The sequence below is a fragment of the Polyodon spathula genome, chromosome 3 (assembly GCF_017654505.1).
Source record: "Polyodon spathula isolate WHYD16114869_AA chromosome 3, ASM1765450v1, whole genome shotgun sequence".
Classification (NCBI taxonomy): domain Eukaryota; kingdom Metazoa; phylum Chordata; class Actinopteri; order Acipenseriformes; family Polyodontidae; genus Polyodon; species Polyodon spathula.
This window is the reverse complement of record NC_054536.1, coordinates 5,901,456-5,925,003: the sequence shown is the minus strand read 5'-3', so window position 1 is coordinate 5,925,003 and position 23,548 is coordinate 5,901,456. Positions and strand designations below refer to the sequence as shown.

The 23,548-nt window shown below is 37.2% G+C and overlaps 1 protein-coding gene across 7 annotated transcripts in view; it reads right to left on the bottom strand.

The window, feature by feature from the left end:
- LOC121311053 (partitioning defective 3 homolog) overlaps positions 1-23,548 on the bottom strand; it is a 358,770-nt gene that overhangs the window by 166,836 nt on the left and 168,386 nt on the right. For all 7 annotated transcript variants that reach the window (XM_041243850.1, XM_041243852.1, XM_041243853.1 and 4 more), the window contains 4 exons: positions 9,536-9,630; positions 8,602-8,685; positions 4,322-4,447; positions 1,466-1,857 (listed from right to left, as the gene is read on the bottom strand). In XM_041243850.1, coding sequence (XP_041099784.1) covers positions 1,466-1,857; positions 4,322-4,447; positions 8,602-8,685; positions 9,536-9,630 — 697 coding nt within the window. The remainder of the gene's footprint in view (positions 1-1,465; positions 1,858-4,321; positions 4,448-8,601; positions 8,686-9,535; positions 9,631-23,548) is intronic.

The window sequence follows — 23,548 nt, the reverse complement described above, 5'->3', positions numbered from 1 at the left end:
TTTAACCACAACTGCTGTCTGTATTTATTTATTTATTTATTTATTTATAGAAAGTCAAACTAAACATGGAAGGTTGTTGCTATGGTAACTTTGAACAGCAGGTCATCATTGTCCAAACAGTGTCTCAGAAGAGTGTTTTCTAGCTTCGTGTTACAATGATGCAGGGGCAACACGGTAGGGTTCTACGACAGAATTAGAAGCGCATCTGGCAGGGTAAACGTGCAAGCCATGGCGGGCTTGAAACTTCCCTTGAAAAATGGTAACATATTGAGCTTTTACAGTTTTGTGAAGATTCATCACAATCAAAATATATGCAGCTTAGTACCAGAAAAGATTGCAATTTCACTTCTCTCAAAGATGATTTATGTTTTTCTTGTTGACATTTACATTTCATTTCTTAAAAAAAAAAAAAAACTACTTCTGTAACCAGAACAGTAAATACACACTAAGACATAACAAAGCCTGAAACAGGTGACTTTAAAGATGTTGGCTGAAATCCTTTTTTTTTTTTTTTTGACAGTTCAGAACAGCTGATCATATTAAAAGAAGACTCAAGTCTGAATTTTAGGATATGAGCATCTTAGTAATGGATTATAGGTTAGCCTTTGCACATTCTATACACTGCCCATGTATGTGGCAGCAACAGAAAGACAGATGATCTTACACCAAGTTTGTATCAGAGTATTCCTGACATGCCGACAGTCTCCGCTCAACAGAGACCGCATGCTGTGCTACATCTGTGCTCCTCAGGCAAACTAAACAAAGGTGGGAGGTATATTGTTTCAGGGAGTTTTTTCAATTTACTAATTGATAAAGTAGCAAGGCCATACAGTGTTTTTACAACTTCTTTTTCCTTCTGTAGTCTACCATTAAAGATGAATATATTCACGATTAAGACCGAATGCTCATGACAGACCAAAAAGTCTGCACACATCTGAGTGGATGTATGGCTTTTCAACAGAAACACATGCTACTTGATCATGACGGTAATACAAAACAGCTGTTTTGGCAATAACTATCAAGGCACTTCTCAGAAAACACAGATATATGGAGAAGAAAGTGATTATGTAGCAAGTGTTTTCATTAAAAACACTAGTGTATCATTTGTAAGTAGGCTTTTGAGGCTCTCGTCATGTAAAATCTGCCAAAAAGACTTGGAAGTACATCAAATTCAGCATGAATAGAATTCCAACAAGGACAATTTGACAGTTTAATCCCCGTCTGCAGCCTATTTCTTCTTATATGCCGTATGAAATATGTGTCTGGGAAAACCACAGGCATGCTCATTGTTCCATCACCTGGACTAACGCTGGCGATAGGAGAGATAGAAGATTCCAGAAGCAAAACTATTAAAATGATAAGCCACACTGCAAGCTTCAGTGTACAAGTTCATGTTTTATATGCAGTACAAACGTGTTTCAAATTACTGCTGACAGGCTCCATTTCAAAGTGCTGTCCTGTTTACCTTTCTTGAGCTGGATGTTGAACCTCCTCCCTATCTTTTTGGTGTTGAACCCAGGGGTTGGCGTGGAGCTTTGCACTCTCTGTGGAGATGGACCCAGGCCTGGGCCTGAGGGGGGTTTCCCTGTGGAGTTCACACTGTGAGGTAGCTGCGAGTAGGACTCTGTCTGCTCCATCTGGTTCCCTGGCCTGGGCATCCTCTGAGGTGTGCGGTCCAGGCCCACGTTTAGACTTCCCCCCAAGCTGTCCTGGGAGTCAGGGCTGAAGCGACCAGGGTAAGAGGCCGGGTTTCTCTCGCTTTGAGACAACTGTTCGTACTGTTCCTTCTTCACCGAGGGGACCACGTGGAACCAAATGACAGGTGAACGCATGGCTTGCCGAAACATTTGTTGCGCTCTGGAAGTGGGAAGGAATAGAAATTAACAAATTAAGAGTGTCAGACAGGAAAATATTAGGAATATAAATGCCGTTGCTAATTGAGCCATTAACACTTGCTTTAAAACTTGTAGATATTTATTTTATATATTAATTGATTATAAAAAATAAAAAAAACAACACTTAATGTTTCTCGCAAACGGGCCACCAAACTATGAAGACACACTAAGAAACTGCAGCACATTAAAGAAGCATAGGAGACTGATTTCTCTGTAAAACGTAAAACTTCAGAACATTGTAATTGGAGGATTTTATCTTAGCGCCGTATGCTAAGTTATGCTGTTAGAAATCCCGTTAGAATCTCACGGGACTCCTAGGTCCCAGTCTGAGGTAGTGTATACTGTAGCAGTCAGATGGCTGAGGCATCTTCACAGGCAGTGCCACTTGCTATAATCACATTCTTCACCTTGATAAAATAATTCAGGACTGAAAGGGTTAACCAGGCTGGGTTTTAAAAAAATATTGTCTTCAATTCTCTAGTTTCTATACAAAATAAAAGGTTGTAGTTTGCACATTTTAAAATGTTACTCTACCTTTACATTCAGATGCAAATGTATTTGTTTCTTACTAAACTATACCCTGCTTGGGTGCCCAATGTGTGCTGCAACTGTGATGATGAGCCTGATGAAAACACACCCAGGACTGATTCACTAAGATCATTATTCAGTCTGGAGCCCTTGATGTTGCTGGACTAGGGTTATAATCTCTTTGTTGATGCCATTCTATGTCGTCATTTGCTTTTACTGAAATTGCCATTAATTTGAACTGCTGTGAAATACATTTACTTGGATCTTGCAGTCAGCAAGACCTGTGCATGAAGTACATTACAAGTAAACAATTTTGTAATAGTCAGCAATGATTTCTTGTTTTTATAGGAATGAATTTTTCATTCATTCAATAAAATGTGACATATTTTCAACAAATCATGGACAGGAAATATGTAGCTGACCTAGATTCAAAGGAATCAAAGAATCATTGCAATGAAGTATTCCTTAGGTTTTACACATTGGATGAACTCATCTCTATGGGTATTAGCAAAAGCAAATAAACAGTAGTGTCTGAGGTAATGAGAAGTGTGCAGTATTATCCCAGTAATCACATTATTATCAGATTTGACTGAATAATTAATTTGAACACCAATTTACTTTGATTAAATGCCTAAAATCATTAGCTCATGCAAATCATAAATCAAACAAGTATGTTGGTGACATACCTTACCTTATCTGTTTAAGTACACAATTAGAGTCATCAGTGTAATAAAAAAAGCAGATTTTGATACTCTTAACGTCTGGTAAAGAGTGCCATAACTGGATAAGCGGTTCACTAGATATGTTTTATGTACTGTATCTAGTGAACTCATTTAAGTGTGACTCATGTAAATACATGGGGCTCCGCTATATCCACATTGCTAAATCCAGCACGGGACAATAGAATATATCGCAAAAATCAACACTAGATATTAGAATGTGACATGCACTATAAGCTTTTTATAATGTTTCACAAAATCTAATCTGATGTGTAACCAACAGCTTTATCATCTGCATAATTATTCCTTTTGCATACGGACTGCCTGAAGCAAAAACTGATCGATGTGTTTGAGAAACCGGAAAAACCGGAAAAACTGTTCTGCTCTCTCCATTAAGTTGTTTGTAAAGCCCAATACTTACACTATGTCCTGAGAGGCAAATAAGTGTCTAACAATGTAAACTATTAAGTAGAGAGAATAACACAGTCCCAACACAATCTGTGCTATATTATTACTAAATGAATTTGACCAAAGAACCATTTGCAAACTACAGTTGGCGCTGTGAACAGGTTTCAATGCGATTGTCCTTTACACAGGAAACCAATCTTTATGAAGACATACAACTCATATAGTGTAACAATCTCCGCCACAAAGCTATTTAGTATATATACCGACTCAACTGAATGCACTTGCAGCAGTTCATCAGTTTATTTATTTATTTATTTTTTTCAACAATCCCCAGGCAATTTCTATGGTTAGCATTAAGTGCAACCATGGGTTTATTTAATTTATATTTCACTTTTAAAGAAAAAAAGGTAAAGGTTAAACATTAATGACTGATTTCACACCTTCCAATTACCACTTTCTTAGACTACCATGTTAAATTAGATAAGGTAGTTCACGATTAATGCTAATCATGGTCTTTGAAACCAGCCATATGAGTTAATACAAAAGCAGAAGTGTTAAATAAGGCACAGAGTATAAGATCGAGGAGCTTAAGGGAATAACCGGGAGATTGTGAAGCTGTAGCCTTTGGTTGTTTGCCTGGTTCTCTGCTCAGGTTCAGCAGAAGCAGCTGTCCCCAAGCACAGGTACCAGCCAAGCCAAAGATTGCAGACTGACTGTTTAAAGCGATGAGAGGGAGGTGAAAGAAAAGCCAACAGAAAATTGGAGGCTTACTGTTCAAATCGGATGTTGCGCAGGTCTCCGTTATTAATCCGAACGACACAATCATTCTCATGGAACAGATTCTCCTGCTCAGCTTTGCCTCCTTTCTCCAGCCGTTTCACTAATAACCCCAGGGTCCTGAAACATGGAAACCAGACATCATTGCTGCAGCAAAGCCTGTCATGTTAATAACACTGTAATACTAATTGCAAGCTTGATCAGTAATTCTAGTAATTAGCCAAAACTTTCTAGTCAGCTGTTTCAAGCCAAATTACACTGCATTCTTTAAACATCTTGTGCATCCTTTGTTATTTTGCACCAAAATTCTGAAAAAAAGGAAAAAAAGCACATTTACTGACCAAACAAATTTAAATTGCATTTAATTAAATTAATTATTCTGATTTACCCATTGAGACCGATGCCTTGTTTACAAGGGGGTCCTGGAAAACAATAACAGAACAATTTCAAAGTACAAACACCACAATAAAAACATGTGTGGTTCAAACTTAACCAGAAGCATACAGAAATCTAAGAATAGGACACATAAGACCTATATTTGTTAATGTGGACTGAAGGAGAAGCATTGGCAAGAAGTTCTAACAATTCCCAAATGCAATCTTCAAAACCACAGAAGGAAAGATGATCAAATTCATTCTTTGTACTATGATGGAAACAGCTGCATGTCTCTAGGAGTTGATATGGAAAATATAGTATACCATACGTTTGAGAGTGTATACTACAACCAATACTAGTCCTTTCTACCACAGAAATCTAATACAGGGGTACCAAACCTTTCAAAACCTTAAACACAAAACAGTACCAATGAAACAGCACACACTCAATTCAGCGGACCAGTTTAAAAAAAAAAAAACACTAAAATGAAGAAAAAACCCAAAGCTGTCTTTCAAAGCTTTAAATCTGAGGAGGCAGCAGTGTTAAAAATAAAACACAAGCTCCTGTGTTTGCCATCTAGGCATCCATTAGAATAATCAAAACCTCTTCACTCAAACATACAGAAAGGAATGAATACATTAGCATCTCCTTGAGGTTAATGCATGCATAGGTTGGGTTTCACGTTGTGGGAGAAATGAAGGGAAAGAGATAAGTCACTCAAGTCAAACTTGCTTTCAGGTATCTTGCATAATCTGTTCTTAAGACAGCCAATCAGATTAAATAAGATTTAATAAGAGACACCTCCCAAAAAAAGAGAAAAGAAACTTAACAACTCATTGAAAGACATTCCACTAAAGGATTAACAGGTCAGCTTTTTTGAAATTCTGAATCCATAAGCTATTTAGTATATATAGCGGCTTAACTGAATGCAATTGCAGCAGTTCATCTGTTTAACTGTCTATCTAACGTAAACAAGCTCACTGACACCACTGAAACATTTCTCCTCAAAGTATAAATAAATGAAACATGATAAAGTTGAAATGAAGTGGGATAAAAGCTTCTCATGAGCTTCATAAGTCCCTGAAAGTGCGAACGCCACGTAATTACCACCCCGGCTGCAGCAGACTAGATCACAGTTTATCTTCATAAGCAGCGACAGAGTATCAACAGAGCCTGAGCAATGATAGCATTAATGATATCTCCAGTAATTCAGGGCTGAATCACCATTGGGTAGTGTGGGTAGTACTGACAAGGCTGAAGTTCAGCTACCGATACTTCCCAGGGACCTCAACAGTTCAATGTTTCTGCTCATCACAAACAAGTTTACACTCACTTTGAAAGAGTGGAAAAGAACAGGGGACCACGGCAATGGCAGACAAGGTTTTTGTAATGACATGGCTATGCAGTCCCTCAACAGCCATTGGTGGCATATTTTTAAGCCACCAATACTGAAATAAAAGTTAGTATTACATGTTTGCATCCCAATTCTAAAACAGGATCTCTACCTAATATTAATAATACAGTAATAAACAAGTATCCAGGTAAAAGGGGATCATCTGTGCCTACTCAGTACGTTCATATGCAATAATATATGAACTGCTGGGAATTACAAGGAAACAATTCCATCGATGGGTTCTGTGACATTATAAACCACAAGAGCAAATTTATAAAATGTCACAGAACCCAAGGGACTACTTTGTTTTATTTCTGCAGCCCATTCTTTATTGTTCTTCCTAACACATGGATTAAAATGGGTAAAATGAAGGCATAACACAGATCTTGTGGTTAAAGGAAAAATAACATTAAATATTAAGTTAAAAGTTGTTTTGAGCTTATAAACTAGAAATTAAGCTGCAGCGCAATATCAATCTGTTTTCTTTCAGCATGCTAATCCCTGCTCAGTCAATAGACACCAAGCTTGCTTTCGGCCACTGCATTTCAAGCTCTGCTGCCTTGTCCACTTCCACAGATTAGAATGCATGGGTTTTCATCTCCCCAGTATGCGTTAGATAACAGGATTTACATTCCGGTGTCTTTTGTTTAATCCAATTCTGCAGGACAAAAGTTCAAATCATCCAATTCCCATTTCAGAAACACATTGCAGATTTACATGGTCAAAACTGGCCTGACTAACAGACCACAGGAATTGAACTGATGTGAGAACAGTTTTAATACAAAGACATTGATAACAGTATCAAAGATCTACTCAACTGTATTTGTGCTTGAATTTCCTATTCATTTAATGTTAAATGTAATGTAAATAATAATTTGGTGAGAAATGGTACAGTAGCTCCACATGATGGAGCGTTTGTAAAGTAAACATAGGAAAGATCACTTGATTTTTATAATAAAGATGAAAAGGTTAAGAGAAATAATATGGCTCGGAATTGGCACTTCTTCAATTCGATTAGGGATTGACGACATACAAGTCTGCAACTACCACTCCATGCAGAATCTAGAAAAGGTCGGTTAGCAAAAAACAAACAAACAAACTAGATGCCAGCAACAAACAACTTGAACTTGCTCTCCTTCAGATAAGGCTGTCTGAAACAATTATATTTGTGTGGAGCACCAGTGACAAACAGAAGATTAAACGAAGGCTGTTTCTGCAGACTTGAACTGGTGGAAACTGATTTCTTTCTTCTTACAACTGCACTGCTTTTCTTCGTTTCCAGTCATGTGACAACTTAACTACTTTGAGGACAAATCTCAGAATCTGCCTTCAGAAATGCTTTCCAGTTGACAGCTGTTCGGTGAAAACTGAAATATGTTTTTTGTCTCAAAATCTCCAAAAAGAAACTGCTAGACATTTTCCCTCAGGCACCAGGGGTTGTACAGACAAGATGTATAAAAGCTAAGTGATAATTATTTTTGCATGAATGGATCTTGTTATATTCATGGCAAATTAACAATGCAGACTTTTAAGGCTCAGTTGATATACTAAAAACGTAGAGTTTAATGATGTAGATACATCAAATGTAGGTACATTTTTGAAGTCAGGGCTGAATAAACTTAAGAAAAAAGTACAAATTTCTTTTAGGTTATGGAACTGAAATGTAACAATATCCACTACAAATAAAAGCAATTGTTTCAATAACCTGGAGCACAGTATAGGCATATTTTAGCCTGAAGACTTAATTTGTTTTTTTTTATAGATCTGTTTCTCCTAACATCATGGTTGTACGTTTGTGACAGTATTGCACAGGTTTTGCTGCTTCCATCTGCAACGGAATCCTGCTGTAAACAAGCTTTTAGTTAAGTTAGTTTAGCTGCTTTTAATATTTTAAATTTGAACTACTGTATTAAATGTGACATGTATTCTTCAAGTTGGCCCTATTTTGTCTCCTGCCTATTAGCAGACAGCACCCATGGTCTGGTTTGCATTTTACAAAGGAATTGCTCCAGGAGTGTTTCACCTTTTTTGGACATTAAGACATTACAAATAATATGGTATTCATTATTGGTTATACATCAGTCTGAGTGAACTTACAGTTAGAGAGCCAACAGCTTAACCAAGGAGTTTTTGCTCTTTTTATTTCAAGATAAAGAGAAAAAGTCAAGTAGACAAATATCTTGGCTACCACAATCACTTACTGAGTTTTACCACAGAATTTGTCAGAAGCTGTAGATGATTTAAATATAGTTTGACACCTAAGATACTGTATGACAGAATTTACTGCATAGCACCTCTAGTATTTATATTGCAGTCCCCATTTTGCATTGCCCTGCAGTAGTACTGCGCTGCAAATCATGTTTAGTATTGCAGCATATTGCTGATCCAAACAGTTCATGTGGCTTAATTACAAAGGATGCAGAAGACAATTTAGCAGAAGCAATCTAAAAAGCCTGCTTAAAAAAAAAAAAAAAAAGAAAAAAGAAAAACCTTAACAAAACATTACCTTCCACCCCGAGCACTGAAAGGCACTACATGGATTCCCAAAGGCCCGCCATCGTTGGAGACTTGTACCAGCTTTACCATGTCACTGTGAGACAATGATTAACGAGGGAAAATGAGCATGAGCCAATACAAAATGGGGGGAAAAGACGGCAAAAACACACACACACACACACACACACACACACACACACACAAACATAACATAACAGTTCACAACAACATGTAATGGAAGTTGTGCTGAACATACCTCAACATTAACCTGAGAGCGTGAGGGGATGTGAACCATCAAAGGAAAATAAAAATATATTAAATTCACACAAACACTATGAACATGTTCAATGGCAATGGAGTCTCTGCAATACTGATAAATGATGAACATTTTGATTGATAGATATTCACCAGCCTTCAAGAAGACAGTTCTGCTTGGTCTATGAGATATTTGTAGTAAGTACTGATTTTTTGTGTGTGTGTGTGGTAATGTGATTCCAGCACAGCACATACATGTTACTTCCACTATTTCTACTACAATCTAAATCTGAAATACACATAATTATTGAAATATAAAGGAATGATATTTATTTTTTGCTATATTGTAAATTGTTTTTTTTTTTTTTTCCTTTGGCTATGATGTAGCAATATAACCTTTAATTGTCTTCATGATGATATTTAAAGCCACTATGTACCATAATTGAATTAATAAGTAATGAACATGTGATGGTTTTAACATAGGATACTAAATGCAGAACTGAAAATGCGATTGTTCTTTGCCGCACTGTAAAAAAAGCCCCTTGTTTGTTTCCTTGGAAACGTTTCTCGTACGGAAAATTACACAAACAGACCCTTCAGAAATCATTTCTTGGCTTGGACAGACACAGAATCTGCAAACTGGTGATACCATGGTGGGGGAGAGACACAAAGTGTGAGCACGGACTTACTCTAAAGATAATGTTGGCGTGTGCTCCTGGCAGGAGTCTGCACGGCCCACAGGTTCAATCCGACCATTCTCCTCCTCTGTACCCCCATCCTCCTCCTGGAAAACACAAGTATATAAAACATCAGTATAGTGTGTTCTTAATAGGGGCTTCTGGCAGTGAGCAATGCAACTTGATAAGTATCTACTTTTCTTTTTTCTTCTTTTCATGCAGGAAAAACAGCATAATGGCCAGACTGTATATATTGTGTTTCATGCTGTTTGGCAGTCAGATTACAATAACAACAAAGTGCAGACTAAAGATGTCTGAGATTGATTGTTAAAACTAATCAATCTCCCTGGGTCAAAGACAGTCCAGGTTTTACTGTAATGCTGTAAAGTGGGCACACATTGTGCTGAATTTGTTTGCCTTCCTTCATTTATTTCATTTAATTCTTTCTGGCTTTCATGCTTCGTGTTCGATCAAAGATAATTCTTCAATTTCATTTTGCTTTCAAAGTCTATTGTCGGATCTGTGTTGTATCAGGAGTCTCAAAGAGATGCCTTGCATCCTGACTAAATGCTATTATCTGCTGTATGTAATATTCAATCTAAAAGGACTACAATAGCCTGGATATCCAGAGCAGGCAATGTTGACAGAGCTACAATCCTCCATCAACCAGTCCATTGTTACAACAGACAACCGAAAAAAAGCATAACTACGCAAAAGGAAAAAATAAAGTATAAAAATACTGTTGGGTATTTTCACAGCATTATATATATATGTGTATATATACACATACACACCATATTAAATAAAGAATTTTGTGGCCACAGCTACTCTTGACAATTTTGTGGCACTCTGGCGCTGTGGATAAAATCTAAGTAGTCATAAAATGATCCATCTTTGCTAACATTATAGCTGAATGCTGACATGCTCAGATTGCTCTCAATATTTTCTGAAATGTCAAGCAAAACTAAATAACTTGTGTTTTCACAGAATCCAATGCTTTCATAATGTACATGCTTTCAAGACATAAGAGATGGCACCAAGAGACACATGGCAGGGGAATGTGAAACACATTCATAAAATTGTCATACGTACACCTGAAGCTGGAATGTATTCCCTGAGCCTCCAGTGGAGCTCAATGAAAATAAGTCAATCACCTCTGTTGATACAGACAGCACATCGGTTGTTTTAATTGTGTGTCACACAGGGTCCCATGGGTATCTGGTTTATTTATTTGTGTTTGCTTTGGAACTCACGAAAACAATTCAGAACGGGGAAATAAAAAGAGAATAAAGCAAGTAATAAAGCAGGAAGAAATCCAGCAAGAAAGAAGTGTTACAGAGCAGAAAAGGAAAAGAATGAAAGCAAAAGTTTTTTTGCATGTAAACATGACATGCAACACCCACTTAGTAGTCAGAGTTTGTCATTTAAGTCCCATATGGATGAAACCTCTCTTCATAATGAGTTTGTCCCTCATGATGAATAATAATGCTCAGCTTCCACACAGAGGAACTGTTGAAGGAGTTGTTGAGAGATGGACCGTTTCCCCTCCTCTAGACATTGATGTAGCTCCTAATGGCCTACCCTGCTGCACTTGCAGGCTGCTAGGTGTCATTTGTTCCAGTCACAAAAAGCTAAAAGGAGAAACCATGAACCCATGCAAAAGTCACATTGTTTCTTAGTAGTCAAGGCACTGTACTGTGCTTAAATGACAGACATGAGCAACGACAGGGAGAGTTGGGCACAAATGCATTTTCTGGCAGCTTGAATACAAAACATGTATGTATTTCATTTATTTATTTTAAAAACTTCAGGCACTGTTCTGCATATTGTTTTGAGCCTGTGATGCCACTCAGTGATCTTTAAGACCCTGAAGCAGTATTCCAAAATGGATCAGTGGGCCTTAACATGCAGCCTTAAAGCAGCATTGCAAAGTAAGCCAAGGGCAATTTTCACAAGACCCCAGAAATCTGCTTGTGAAGCAAAGCATTGGGCTGAAAAGACTTCAGGAGGATACTCCACTCCCCAACCTGTAACCCCTAAGTTAACACCACACACAGAACACGCTTTTACTAGAAACCGAAGCGCTTGAGGAAACCTACTGAGCTTTGTCAGGTATTTCAACCAACACCAGCTAAAAATGATGAAAATAAGAGACAGAGCAAAACAGAATCAAATAGAATTAGCCCTAAAAATGCAAACAATGTTGAGAGGATTGGGAAAAGTAAATCGAATCATTTTGGCTTCTACAAATAAACATTCTGCAGTCTCTCCCAGTATTTCTTTATGCAGAGGGAATACTGTAATATAAAATTAAAGCAAGATATTTAAATCCTTTAATAACGTATAATTTCATAACCAGCAATAACAGCAAACTAATTAATCCTGTGTTTTGCATATCTGAATATTCTGCTCATATACTGGATATATATGACGGATATTTGAATATTCTGAATAAATTAGCTGGAATAAAAAAAAAGGTATCTCCTCATGTAGTATTGTCTGTTTATGATACAGTCATTTATAAATTTAGTTATAGGAACAAACACGAGCATGATCATTATAGGGTTTGTCCCTAGATTCAAACATTTTTACCCAGTAATAAAACAAATTACACAAATGTTAAATTGAAAGCAACTTCTTGGGCTGCCGTGTTAAGGTTGCTACAATGTTCATCGTCTCAGGAACAGTTAATAATGACATAGCACCCTAAACAACCTGGGTACCAGGAAACCTCAGCAATTCGTTCATTCTCTGTTGCTGAAGGGCAGACCAGATTGCTTGAGGGTGTAAACTGATTGCTACATTGCAGTGTTTACTGTTAGAGTGGAACACACTGCCAAATTGCCCATCGGGATCACAATACAAATGTGGCCTAACCTCCCAGCGCAAGTGAGCTAATCTAGTAACGGACGTGTAGACAGACGTGACCTAATGTGAAACCTGTAACACAAGGTAACGAGGCGGGGGGGGGGGGGGGGGGGCAGCGATGGTATCAGCGCCAGTAAGCAGCACAGCTTTCAATTGGAGTATTAATTGCCCTTCATCATGTTACTGCTGTGGCCTGTGACAAGCGGAGTACGGTAAAATAGACAACCTGAGCATTTCAATCAGCAACTCATTTGCCATCACACAGCAGATCAACAAAGAAACCAATGGGAAAGGCAATCATTTAACTCCTAATTGTGGAAAGAAAACCTGTTTTTATTATTTTTAATGCTGTCTTGTCTGTTTCATGTTGTCTGTTTCATCCATTTCTTCTAGCAAACAGCACAATCATGCTGAATTAAATTGCCTTGTCCTCTGTTTAGCCCCTTACCTTACACACCACATGATCCTGTTATGATATGATATACTAGAGGGTGTATACAGTATGTTTTGTTTGTGAATTATTAAATAACTTATAATACAGTAACATGCTCATTTCATTATCTGACACAGTTTTAAATAACACAGAGCCATTGTGAAAAGTGCATCACCATGACATGCATCCATGCTGATACTGCCATTAACCTGGCAAAGAATGATGCAACAACGCTTCCGATACTGCCATTAACCTGGCAAAGAATGATGCAACAAAGTTTCCGATACTGCCATTAACCTGGCAAAGAATGATGCAACAACGTTTCTGATACTGCCGTTAACCTGGTAAAGAATGATGCAACAACGTTTCTGATACTGCCATTAACCTGGCAAAGAATGATGCAACAACGTTTCTGATACTGCCATTAACCTGGCAAAGAATGATGCAACAACGTTTCTGATACTGCCATTAACCTGGCAAAGAATGATGCAACAACGTTTCTGATACTGCCATTAACCTGGCAAAGAATGATGCAACAACGTTTCTGATACTGCCATTAACCTGGCAAAGAATGATGCAACAACGTTTCCGATACTGCCATTAACCTGGCAAAGAATGATGCAACAACGTTTCTGATACTGCCGTTAACCTGGCAAAGAATGATGCAACAACGTTTCTGATACTGCCATTAACCTGGCAAAGAATGATCTAACAACGTTTCTGATACTGCCATTAACCTGGCAAAGAATGATGCAACAACGTTTCTGATACTGCCATTAACCTGGCAAAGAATGATGCTAACAACGTTTCTGATACTGCCATTAACCTGGCAAAGAATGATGCAACAACGTTTCTGATACTGCCATTAACCTGGCAAAGAATGATCTAACAACGTTTCTGATACTGCCATTAACCTGGCAAAGAATGATGCAACAACGTTTCTGATACTGCCATTAACCTGGCAAAGAATGATCTAACAACATTTCTGATACTGCCATTAACCTGGCAAAGAATGATGCAACAACGTTTCTGATACTGCCATTAACCTGGCAAAGAATGATCTAACAACATTTCTGATACTGCCATTAACCTGGCAAAGAATGATGCAACAACGTTTCTGATACTGCCATTAACCTGGCAAAGAATGATCTAACAACATTTCTGATACTGCCATTAACCTGGCAAAGAATGATGCAACAACGTTTCTGATACTGCCATTAACCTGGCAAAGAATGATGCAACAACGTTTCTGATACTGCCATTAACCTGGCAAAGAATGATGCAACAACGTTTCTGATACTGCCATTAACCTGGCAAAGAATGATGCAACAACGTTTCTGATACTGCCATTAACCTGGCAAAGAATGATGCAACAACGTTTCTGATACTGCCATTAACCTGGCAAAGAATGATGCAACAACGTTTCTGATACTGCCATTAACCTGGCAAAGAATGATGCAACAACGTTTCTGATACTGCCATTAACCTGGCAAAGAATGATCTAACAACATTTCTGATACTGCCATTAACCTGGCAAAGAATGATGCAACAACATTTCTGATACTGCCATTAACCTGGCAAAGCAGCTGTCTAGATATGCATAACAAATGTAAATGTGAAATATGAACACGCACGCACACACACACACAAAGTGAAATTTCCCGTTACGGTATACTCAATCTGACACGAACTTGTGATAATGTTTCATTTCACTTGGATATGGGGTTCTCTCAACATATCAGTATGTAAATTTGATTTGTGTATTTTGTTAAAGTTCTGCAATGGGAGTCGCCTACACACACACACACACACACACACACACACACATTGATATTTTCAGTAACAGTGAAATAAATATAAAGATACATAACAACATGTTAGTAGGGTATAAGATATAGATGAGGAGGAGAGGGGTGACTATAGGCTTCTTGCAAATCTGCAGGGCTGGAAATAAGACTCCTGTCACTTAGCAGTTTCACCCATTCCAGGTGTTACTATTAGCCACATTGTACAGGTAACAAGCTCAGGTATGTCTTATTAAACTCATAGAAACACTGGGAATGGAACAAATCTGATCTGAAAGTATAATACTGTACAACCCACAAAGTTTATTCAAAACATTTTTCTAGAAGCTTTCCGTTTTCATACATTTTCTTAGTGTCAAACCTGCTCATTCGACCACCTTTATTTAACAACCACCTGGTCTAAGCGACCACTTTAAATTCCTCCCAATTATATTTGTGCTTTTATTGAACTGTATTAAGCGACCACCTGTCTAACGTGACCAGCAGCCACAATTCTGACCCAGCAACAGACTCAAACCTGTATTAAGCATCCTTACACAGGGCTACTGTTATAAGACAAATATGTTTTTTAAATGGTACTTCCTAAAGTCAAAGGAATATGGTAACGGTTTTAGCAGTATTTTCTCTGTAATCAATAAAACAACAGCGCTCTCTTGTACAGGAAGAAAGAAAATGTGGAGAAACAAAAGGTCCTCCCTACATGACAGAATTAAAGTTATTAAACTTGTAAAGACAGTAAGTGCCAGAAAAACTGCTGAAAAATTTGGCACTAGAAAAATGCAAATATAGCATTTTTAAACAAAGAACTAGGGCTTGAAGTTTTAGGTTTTTATTTTTATTCATGTGACCATGTTTTGAGCAGATTCAATATCTTAATTAAACTATTAATTACTAAACTAAGTCGCTTCTTTTTACCTTGATGTCTACCCCCCCCTTAAAAATATGAACATAGAGAATATCAAAAAGTGCTAACAATGTCTCATTTTCAGGAAAGCTCTTTGCTAGGACAACTGTGTACACACATTACATTCATAACAGAACAGAAAAAAACATATATATTTGGGACAATGGCATAGAACACAGCTTTGTAATATTGTTTAAGTGTCAAGCATGTATCTGTCTATCTCAAATGGTGTCTATTGCTTTATAATTACAGTGAAAAATGTCCATACAGTTCAACACTAAACACTATTTAAAAAAGTGTCCAAAGCTATTGCATTGCTGAACTGTACATACCAATTTAACTCAAAAACATGCTCTCAATAAACCTCCAGCAATGAAAGACCTATGGATTAGTTGCTTGAGATTTAATTAGATTCATGCTACTACAGATGTGGCTGACTAATGCATTCAAGTTTAATCAAAGTGATCAGGATTGTTGTTTACACTAGCAGGCCTTCACAGGTGGGCAATGACCTGAAATGCTGCACCTTGATTGGTCGAGACACTGTCCAGCATTATAAATAGATCTATAATTTGTTACGATTATTGTAATTTACTTATAGAGAAATATGTATATCTAGGTACAGAAAAAAATGTGATTTTGTAAACCAAAAACTGAAATGCCTTGGGAGAGAAAGAAATTCCAAACCCCGGATTGCCTGCAGTGGAGACTGCTTTACTATTAATGTACAGAAGTAAATTCTAGCTCTTACCCTGAACTCACTAGTAAATGTAAATGCCTAGAGGAGACGCTTGTAGACAGAAAACATTTATATCTATACATATGTATTACAATCAGATCAGTCAGTTTTCAATGACTTGCAATTTTCTGTAGTCAGTCAATAACACCGAACCGTGGAGCTTGGAACAAGGTCAAGACGACAAAGTTAGAAACTGCATGTGTTTATACAGTCACAGAGTACAAAGGATTTGTTAAAAGCTTATCTTTAAATTAGTTCAACAAAAAGAGTAATGGACTTCAATTCAAAAGTTGTGTTTGTGGTTACCATCTAGTAACAGTCGCTGAGACACCAGAGAACCTGCTATTGCATGTGTCAGCTAGTCAGTGGATTAGCAAGCAAGGCAGATCAGCCTTCAGTTCATTTAGGTCAAATGGAAATCATAACACAGATACCCCTGGACCATTTGGTAGAGAACTGCATAAACAGGCATGGCAGACACAGCCGCATTGCATGTGGTGATGTATTGCAGACACTGCACATTGCATACTGTGATGTATTTCAAGGCCAGTCACGCTTGAGCACATCCAAAGTACATTCAGGGAATTCATGGCTGTTTATGGAATTGAAATACAGCCTTAATCCATCTTACTTCAACAGTTAAGCCTAAACAGTTAGGCTGCCAGGTACCATTTAATGGGCCAGTGTTTATTTAAAAATAACTTAATACGTTAATCAAGCTTCACTTATCTAAAAAAAAAAAAAATACACCGTCACTGCCCCCTTCCCTAATAACATTTGTATCTTATTTTAAGTACGACATGGAAAATAAAATCTATACACAAGATGTACTCAGAAACTGTATCAAACAAGCTCCGGATTCAAAGAATGAATGTCTTCAAGTTTTCACCCTGGGAGTGCCTTCAGGAAGAAGTGTAGAACAGGAGAACGAGATTCTCTCCTCACTCCCACAGGGATTGTCTTGCATCATCATCATCATCATCATCATCATCGTCGTCATCGTCCCATCCACCTCCGTGTACCAGTTCTTAGAATTCTGAATATTTTATCAAGTTTTAGTTTTAAACTTCTGTTCAGCATTGAGTTTTTGCGTACTTGTTAATTAAGCACAGAGTTGTACTTGGTTCCAGTAGAAATGTAAGGAACCTTTTGTTTTGTGTGATGCCGATCATTTAGGTTTAGGGGTATTTATAGAAATCAACAGTTGAATATATCATGCATTCTTAAGCCTCTCTCTTTATAACAACAGCTGCAGGCAAATTATGAAGACACTGACGCATCGCATCCACAAACAGGACTGAGAGAAGGGTCTTTTCTAATCAGTTTTAGAAAGCTTTTCTCTAAATAATTTCAACATCTATAACCATCATACTGACTGAAGAAACTTTTTTCAGGTGCACAGACTTAAATTCTGATTTCTTCATGCACTAAATGCAATATAAAAAGTTACTTTCAACAAGTAAATGCCAAGCTGGTTCTTAATGCAATTAAGAAAATGAAATCAATGACATTAGCTAAACACATTTGTCCATTTTATCTCAGGAACAGTTCTCTTCAAAAGCAGCTGATAGTAAGCCCCTGCCTCCTCTGTGTTTATAAAATAGACATCATCTGACAGCCAGAACACCATATCAGCACAAGCAATTCTGTCAATGACAGCCTTGGGTTTTGTTGGCATGATGTTTAGCTAAATTGATCTTTAATTAAATTAGGCAAGATAATTATAAGGGCGTAAATAAATCATTTAGTTTGTAACAAAACCCAAGTATAGACTTTATTCTACCATTAATAATAAAAGGAACGTTGTGCTCTTTCAGAGAATCAGAAGTTCAAAAGGGTACAAACATTACTGAAAATGAAGTAACCACTATTCTGTGTGTGTGTGTGTGTGTGTGTGTGTGTGTGTGTGTGTGTTCAGTTACTTGGGGGAGTTTCAAATGATACTCAAGGCCAATCTTAACAGAAAATAAGCACAATGTATTATCTTTATAAAGAAAATCTCTGGTTAAAGGAATTGACAATTTGACAAATTAAGTGCCCCAAACCCTTGTAAGTGAGGGCTGGCATCTCTAATCGTCCACAGCCATCAACATGGAAAACTGACCTGACCAAGCATTTTTTTAGCATTAAAAAAATAAATGTCTTTGTTAACATTGGGGGCCTGCCATGTAATAGAGGATCCCACGGTTAAGGTCAAACCCTTGTAGCAAAGCTTTTTCTAAATACAGCAGGCACCCCTGAACAGCTAGCTCTCCCTGTGACAAACTGCTTAGTGTAGTCTTCACAGATGTATTAATCTGGCAGTCTGGCTTAGGGGTTTTGTAGAAAAATGAAGTAAATACAAACATTAGTTGCCTGGAATTGGCGTTTTGCAGCAGAGTATGCCAATTGCAATGACAGCTCCATTCAAAATTTGAGTCACTGAAGTCAATGAAGGATCCTCTCAATACGTAGCATAATTAATCCAGCAAAGTTCGAAAAGGTCAGGCAGCCTCTTTAAAGTGAAAACATTCAGAAAGTAGAAGGAAATGTGATTTCCAAAAGGTAATTAACAAAGACCCCAAATCAAATGTCAGTTGTTACGTAGCATTGAGAATAATTAAATAGACTGCTTTTCTACTTCCTTATACACATCTCATTTGCACACAACTCATGTTTGTGTCCATTTCGAAATGCTTTGTCTCCATATACTGAATTTTTATAATGATCCAATGTTAAACAAGAAGAGTATAATTTTACCTAGATTAGACCTGTGCAAAGCTAAACCAGGTCTGATTCGAAATGAATGGATAATTGGACTGTAAAGTCAACACCAAATGATACAAGCAGGGGAATGCAGAGAATAACTTAAAAACACATTAACTCAGTTTGGGGAGAACATTATTTTGCATATATGTTTGGGCCTTCAAGGAGCTAACAGTAATCTGACTATCACCAAAAGATACAACCCTGTCCTTTGATAAAGGCAGAGACATTTTATCGCTCTGATCATTGCCGTCCATGGGTGTTATAAAAGATAGAAGTTAAATAAAGGCTTTTTGATTTAGCATTACATCTATGTGAGTAGAACATTTCAACAGTAGTGGAACAGTAGAACATTCCAGGTTTCAGCCATGCCTTTTAATAGAATATATTTCAAACTATGTTGATGGAAAGCAACCTAAGAAAGGAACATGGAAAAAAAAAAAAAAACATTAATATCGTAAAGCATGACATTTCTGACCCCAGACAAAAAAAAAAAAAAATAGAAAACCAGTAAACCTGCTCATTACAGAATAGCCCCAGACGCACCTGCTACCCAAAGGGACAATTGTTCTTCATTAGAAAGTCAATCAAAATTGTATGACATTACTGGGTTGTTCATTATAATTGCTATAATTGGCTCAGGCCTTTGCTACAAATTCAAACTAAAGCATAGTACCGGTATATTAAATAAATAAATAAATTAATTAATTAATTAAAAAAAACAACACAAAAAAAAAAAAAACCATGAAATGCCTTGTTTCTGGGTTAATATATATTAAGCTTCTGGTACAGTAATAGTGCATAATTTAGCTTTTAGCAAGTGACTTTTTTTTCACATTACTAAAAAAAAAAAAAAAAAAAAAAAAAGGATGACATTTAGGGTTTACAGACACCCTCAAGTTTAAACACATACATGCATAGCGTTCAGGATTGCCTTTGGTTTATCTTTTAATCTGTTCTTTGTCTGAAACTTAATTTTACTCAAAAGAAAGAAAGAAAAGATTGACTGGCTGCATGCTAAGGCCATCAAGACGTGCCCCTAATTATCTTAAGGCATTTATAAAGTAGACAGGGCTGCGCATTGGAGGCAGTCAGCGATTCAGAGTGGAGAGCAGTTAACAATGCAGAGCCTCATCCGCGCGCTGGCAGTCTGCTTCCTGGACAACGGAACGAGGCATCATTCTCAACTAAACAATGATCCAGGGTAACCGCCAAATACATGAGCAAAATGAAAACTAAAGGACGGCTTTCAAACCCACTTCCCTAAGCATGGCAACCTATTTAAAGCACATCTTTAACTTGACACGTTTTTTGTTCCGCACATAGCCAGGGACATGCTCGTGCACAGTGCTCCACATTCATTTCACACCATTGTTTTTTTCACCCTGGAGTTATATATATATATATATATATATATATATTATATATTCATATATCTATATCATATATATATATATATATATATATATATATATATATATATATATATATATATATATACATACATACATACATACATACATACATATTTACTTAAATTATTTGTACATTCATACATTTTAAAGTATTTGTGATTAATAAAACATGTAAGACAGAAAAAACATGTATTTTTCCACGGTCAAATAATATAATTCTTATTTGTAGTGAAGGGTGCTAAATGTTATAAAAAAAATAAAAATAAAAAAAGTTAATGTAGTCATGTTCATTAAATTGAAACAGCTTCATGATTCAGGTCACCAAAACCTAATGGCTGAACAAGTCTACAATTAAACGGTCTAATTGGGTGTGCATCATACAAATAAAAATGCCTGCTGTGCTTAATGAGCAGAAATGTATAAATGATGCATTCAGACCCTGTTTTTTAGCCAATGTGAATGTACCCAACCCTGCATTAAAAGCAAGATGACAACAAGCTACCCCCCACCCCTTTCCTGTTCAAGACCAAGAGTTAAAAAATAATAAGGCTGAATAGAAGCAGGATATGGACCCATTGCCCCCTCCAAAACATAGTCCTTAACGGAAACCTTGTACTGTAGTAACCACAAATAAACTGAAAAGGGAGTAGAGAGGTTACTGGGCACTTTGTTAGCTTTAGGAGTTTACCGTACACTAAAAGTAAGAGTAGTTTTTTTGAATTTAGCCAAACACAACATTTATAACTCATTAAAGCAAATGCTAGGATCTAGTTTTAATAACTTTCAAACCGCTAGAGTTCATGTGTGGTACTCATCCAGAGCAATATTTGGTGTTGTAGAAATCCTTGAGTCATGCACGTAATACTTTCATTGCATTTGTTTTAAAACAGTCTGTGCTAATGCTGTTGTCTTGGTAAGTAACAATTCTCACTGAACTTCATCTATTCTTAAAAAAAACAAAAATTAAAAATAAAGCAACAAAACTGAAAATGTAATCTAAACAGAAATATTGAATAACTGATTAAAAATACACACAACACATCTATTCACAAAGCTTTTAAACGTAACCTTTTTTCTTTAAAAAAAAAAAAAACACAGCATAGGTCACTTAAGAGTTCTTAAGACTACCAAGAGAACCCAACCACAAATCTTCGCTTTTGCAGCAATGTAAAGTTCAAACGTGGTTCTTCTATTTCAAGGCCATAGTCTTTCAAAGCCTCCTTACTCAGTCATTTCACTGTGGTTGGTTACCACATTAAAGCATTGCAGCTACTGTATATATAAAAATCCACAGCACTCTACCCATAAATCATATGTACCAAGCAATGCCAGAGAACTCATCTGCAGTAAGAATATACAATGTCTACATCTTTGCACCACAAAGACAAAAACCCTTCAAACTGTAAATATATACTATATACTTAAAAGGGGTTAAAACTTGGATCGGTGCCCCACACAACTCTGTTGTAGTTAAGAATGGAGTCAGCTAAAAATAAACAAGCAGCTCATATGAGACACATTACCTCCTGCCACGTGATCGTCACAGGGAGCGGAGAACGGAAACAAGCAGTGTTTATTCTCAACACAAAAGGTTAAACCTCTCTCAGGAATAGCGTAATCATTTCATTTTAATAAGACTATTATAGCAGTGTTCAGTAAGAGGAAAAACACTGTCGGGGGGGGGGGGGGGGCAAAAAAAAAAACCTACACTGGACGCAAATTAGATTTTATTACATTTTACTACCTGTGAAGCTTTGTGAATGACACTAGCTTTAATTCTTTTGATGATACTAATCCTATTTATAAACAAAAAGAATATTGTAATGAATGGCTTAAACAATCATATGCCGGTACCCTGGTAAAACAGGTACAATAAAAAGTAAATTATAGAGTTATTATAATTAAGAGTTGGACCTACGTACCATTTGTTGCTCCCGATGTTCCTGTAAACTAGCAGGGGTGTACAATCACGGTACTATAGGGCCATGCCACTCCAGGTTTAACAGGTAAAATGACATACAGTACCATGAAAAGCTATTTGCCCCCTGTCTGATTTTCTGCATTTTTGCATATTTTTGACACTGAATTTTATCAGATCTTCAACCAAAATCTAATAATAAATCAAAGGGACACAGAATGAACAAATAACACAACATTTTGATACTTATTTCATTTATTTATTAAATAAAGTTATGCAACACCCAATGCCCCAGTGTGAAAAAGTAAAATCGTCCCCTAGACTCAATAACTAGTTAAGCTACCTTTAGCAGCAATAACTGCAACCAAACACTTCCTGTAGTTATTGATCAGTCTCTCACAGCACCGTGGAGGAATTTTGGCCCATTCCTTCATGCAGAACTGCTTCAACTCAATGACATTTGGGGGTTTGAGCATAAACTAGTCGTTTCAGGTCCTGCCACAACATCTCAATGATGTTTAAGTCTGGACTTTGACCAGGCCATTCCAAAACTTTAAATTTCTTGTTCTTCAACCATTCTGATGTAGATGTGCTTGTGTGTTTCAGATCTTTGTCCTGCTGCACGACCCAGCTGTGCTTCAGCTTCAGCTCACGGACGGATGGCCGGACATTCTCATGTAGAATTCTCTGATGGCAAGTCGTCCAGGTCCTGATGCAGCAAAGCATCCCCAAATCATGACACTACCACCACCATGCTTAACCGCTAGTATGAGTTCCACTTTTGATTCATCTGTCCATAGAACATTGTTCCAGAACTCTTGAAGATCATCCAGGTGCTTTTTGGCAAACTTGAGACAAGCATTCATGTTCTTCTTAGTGAGCAGTGGTTTCCGCCAAGCTACTCTGCCATGAATCCCATTGTTGCCCAGTGTCTTTCCGATGGTGGAGTCATGAACACTGACCATAGCCGAGGCGAGAGAAACCTGTAGATCCCTGGATGTTGTCCTAGGGTTCTTTTTGACTTCCTGGACAATCTTACACCTTGCTCTTGGAGAGATTTTGGCAGGATGGCCACTCCTGGGAAGATTCACTACTGTCCCAAACTTTTCCATTTGGACAATATGGCTCTGACTGTGGTTTGGTGGAGAGCCAGAACCTTAGAAATGGCTTTGCAACCCTTTCCAGACCGATAGGCATC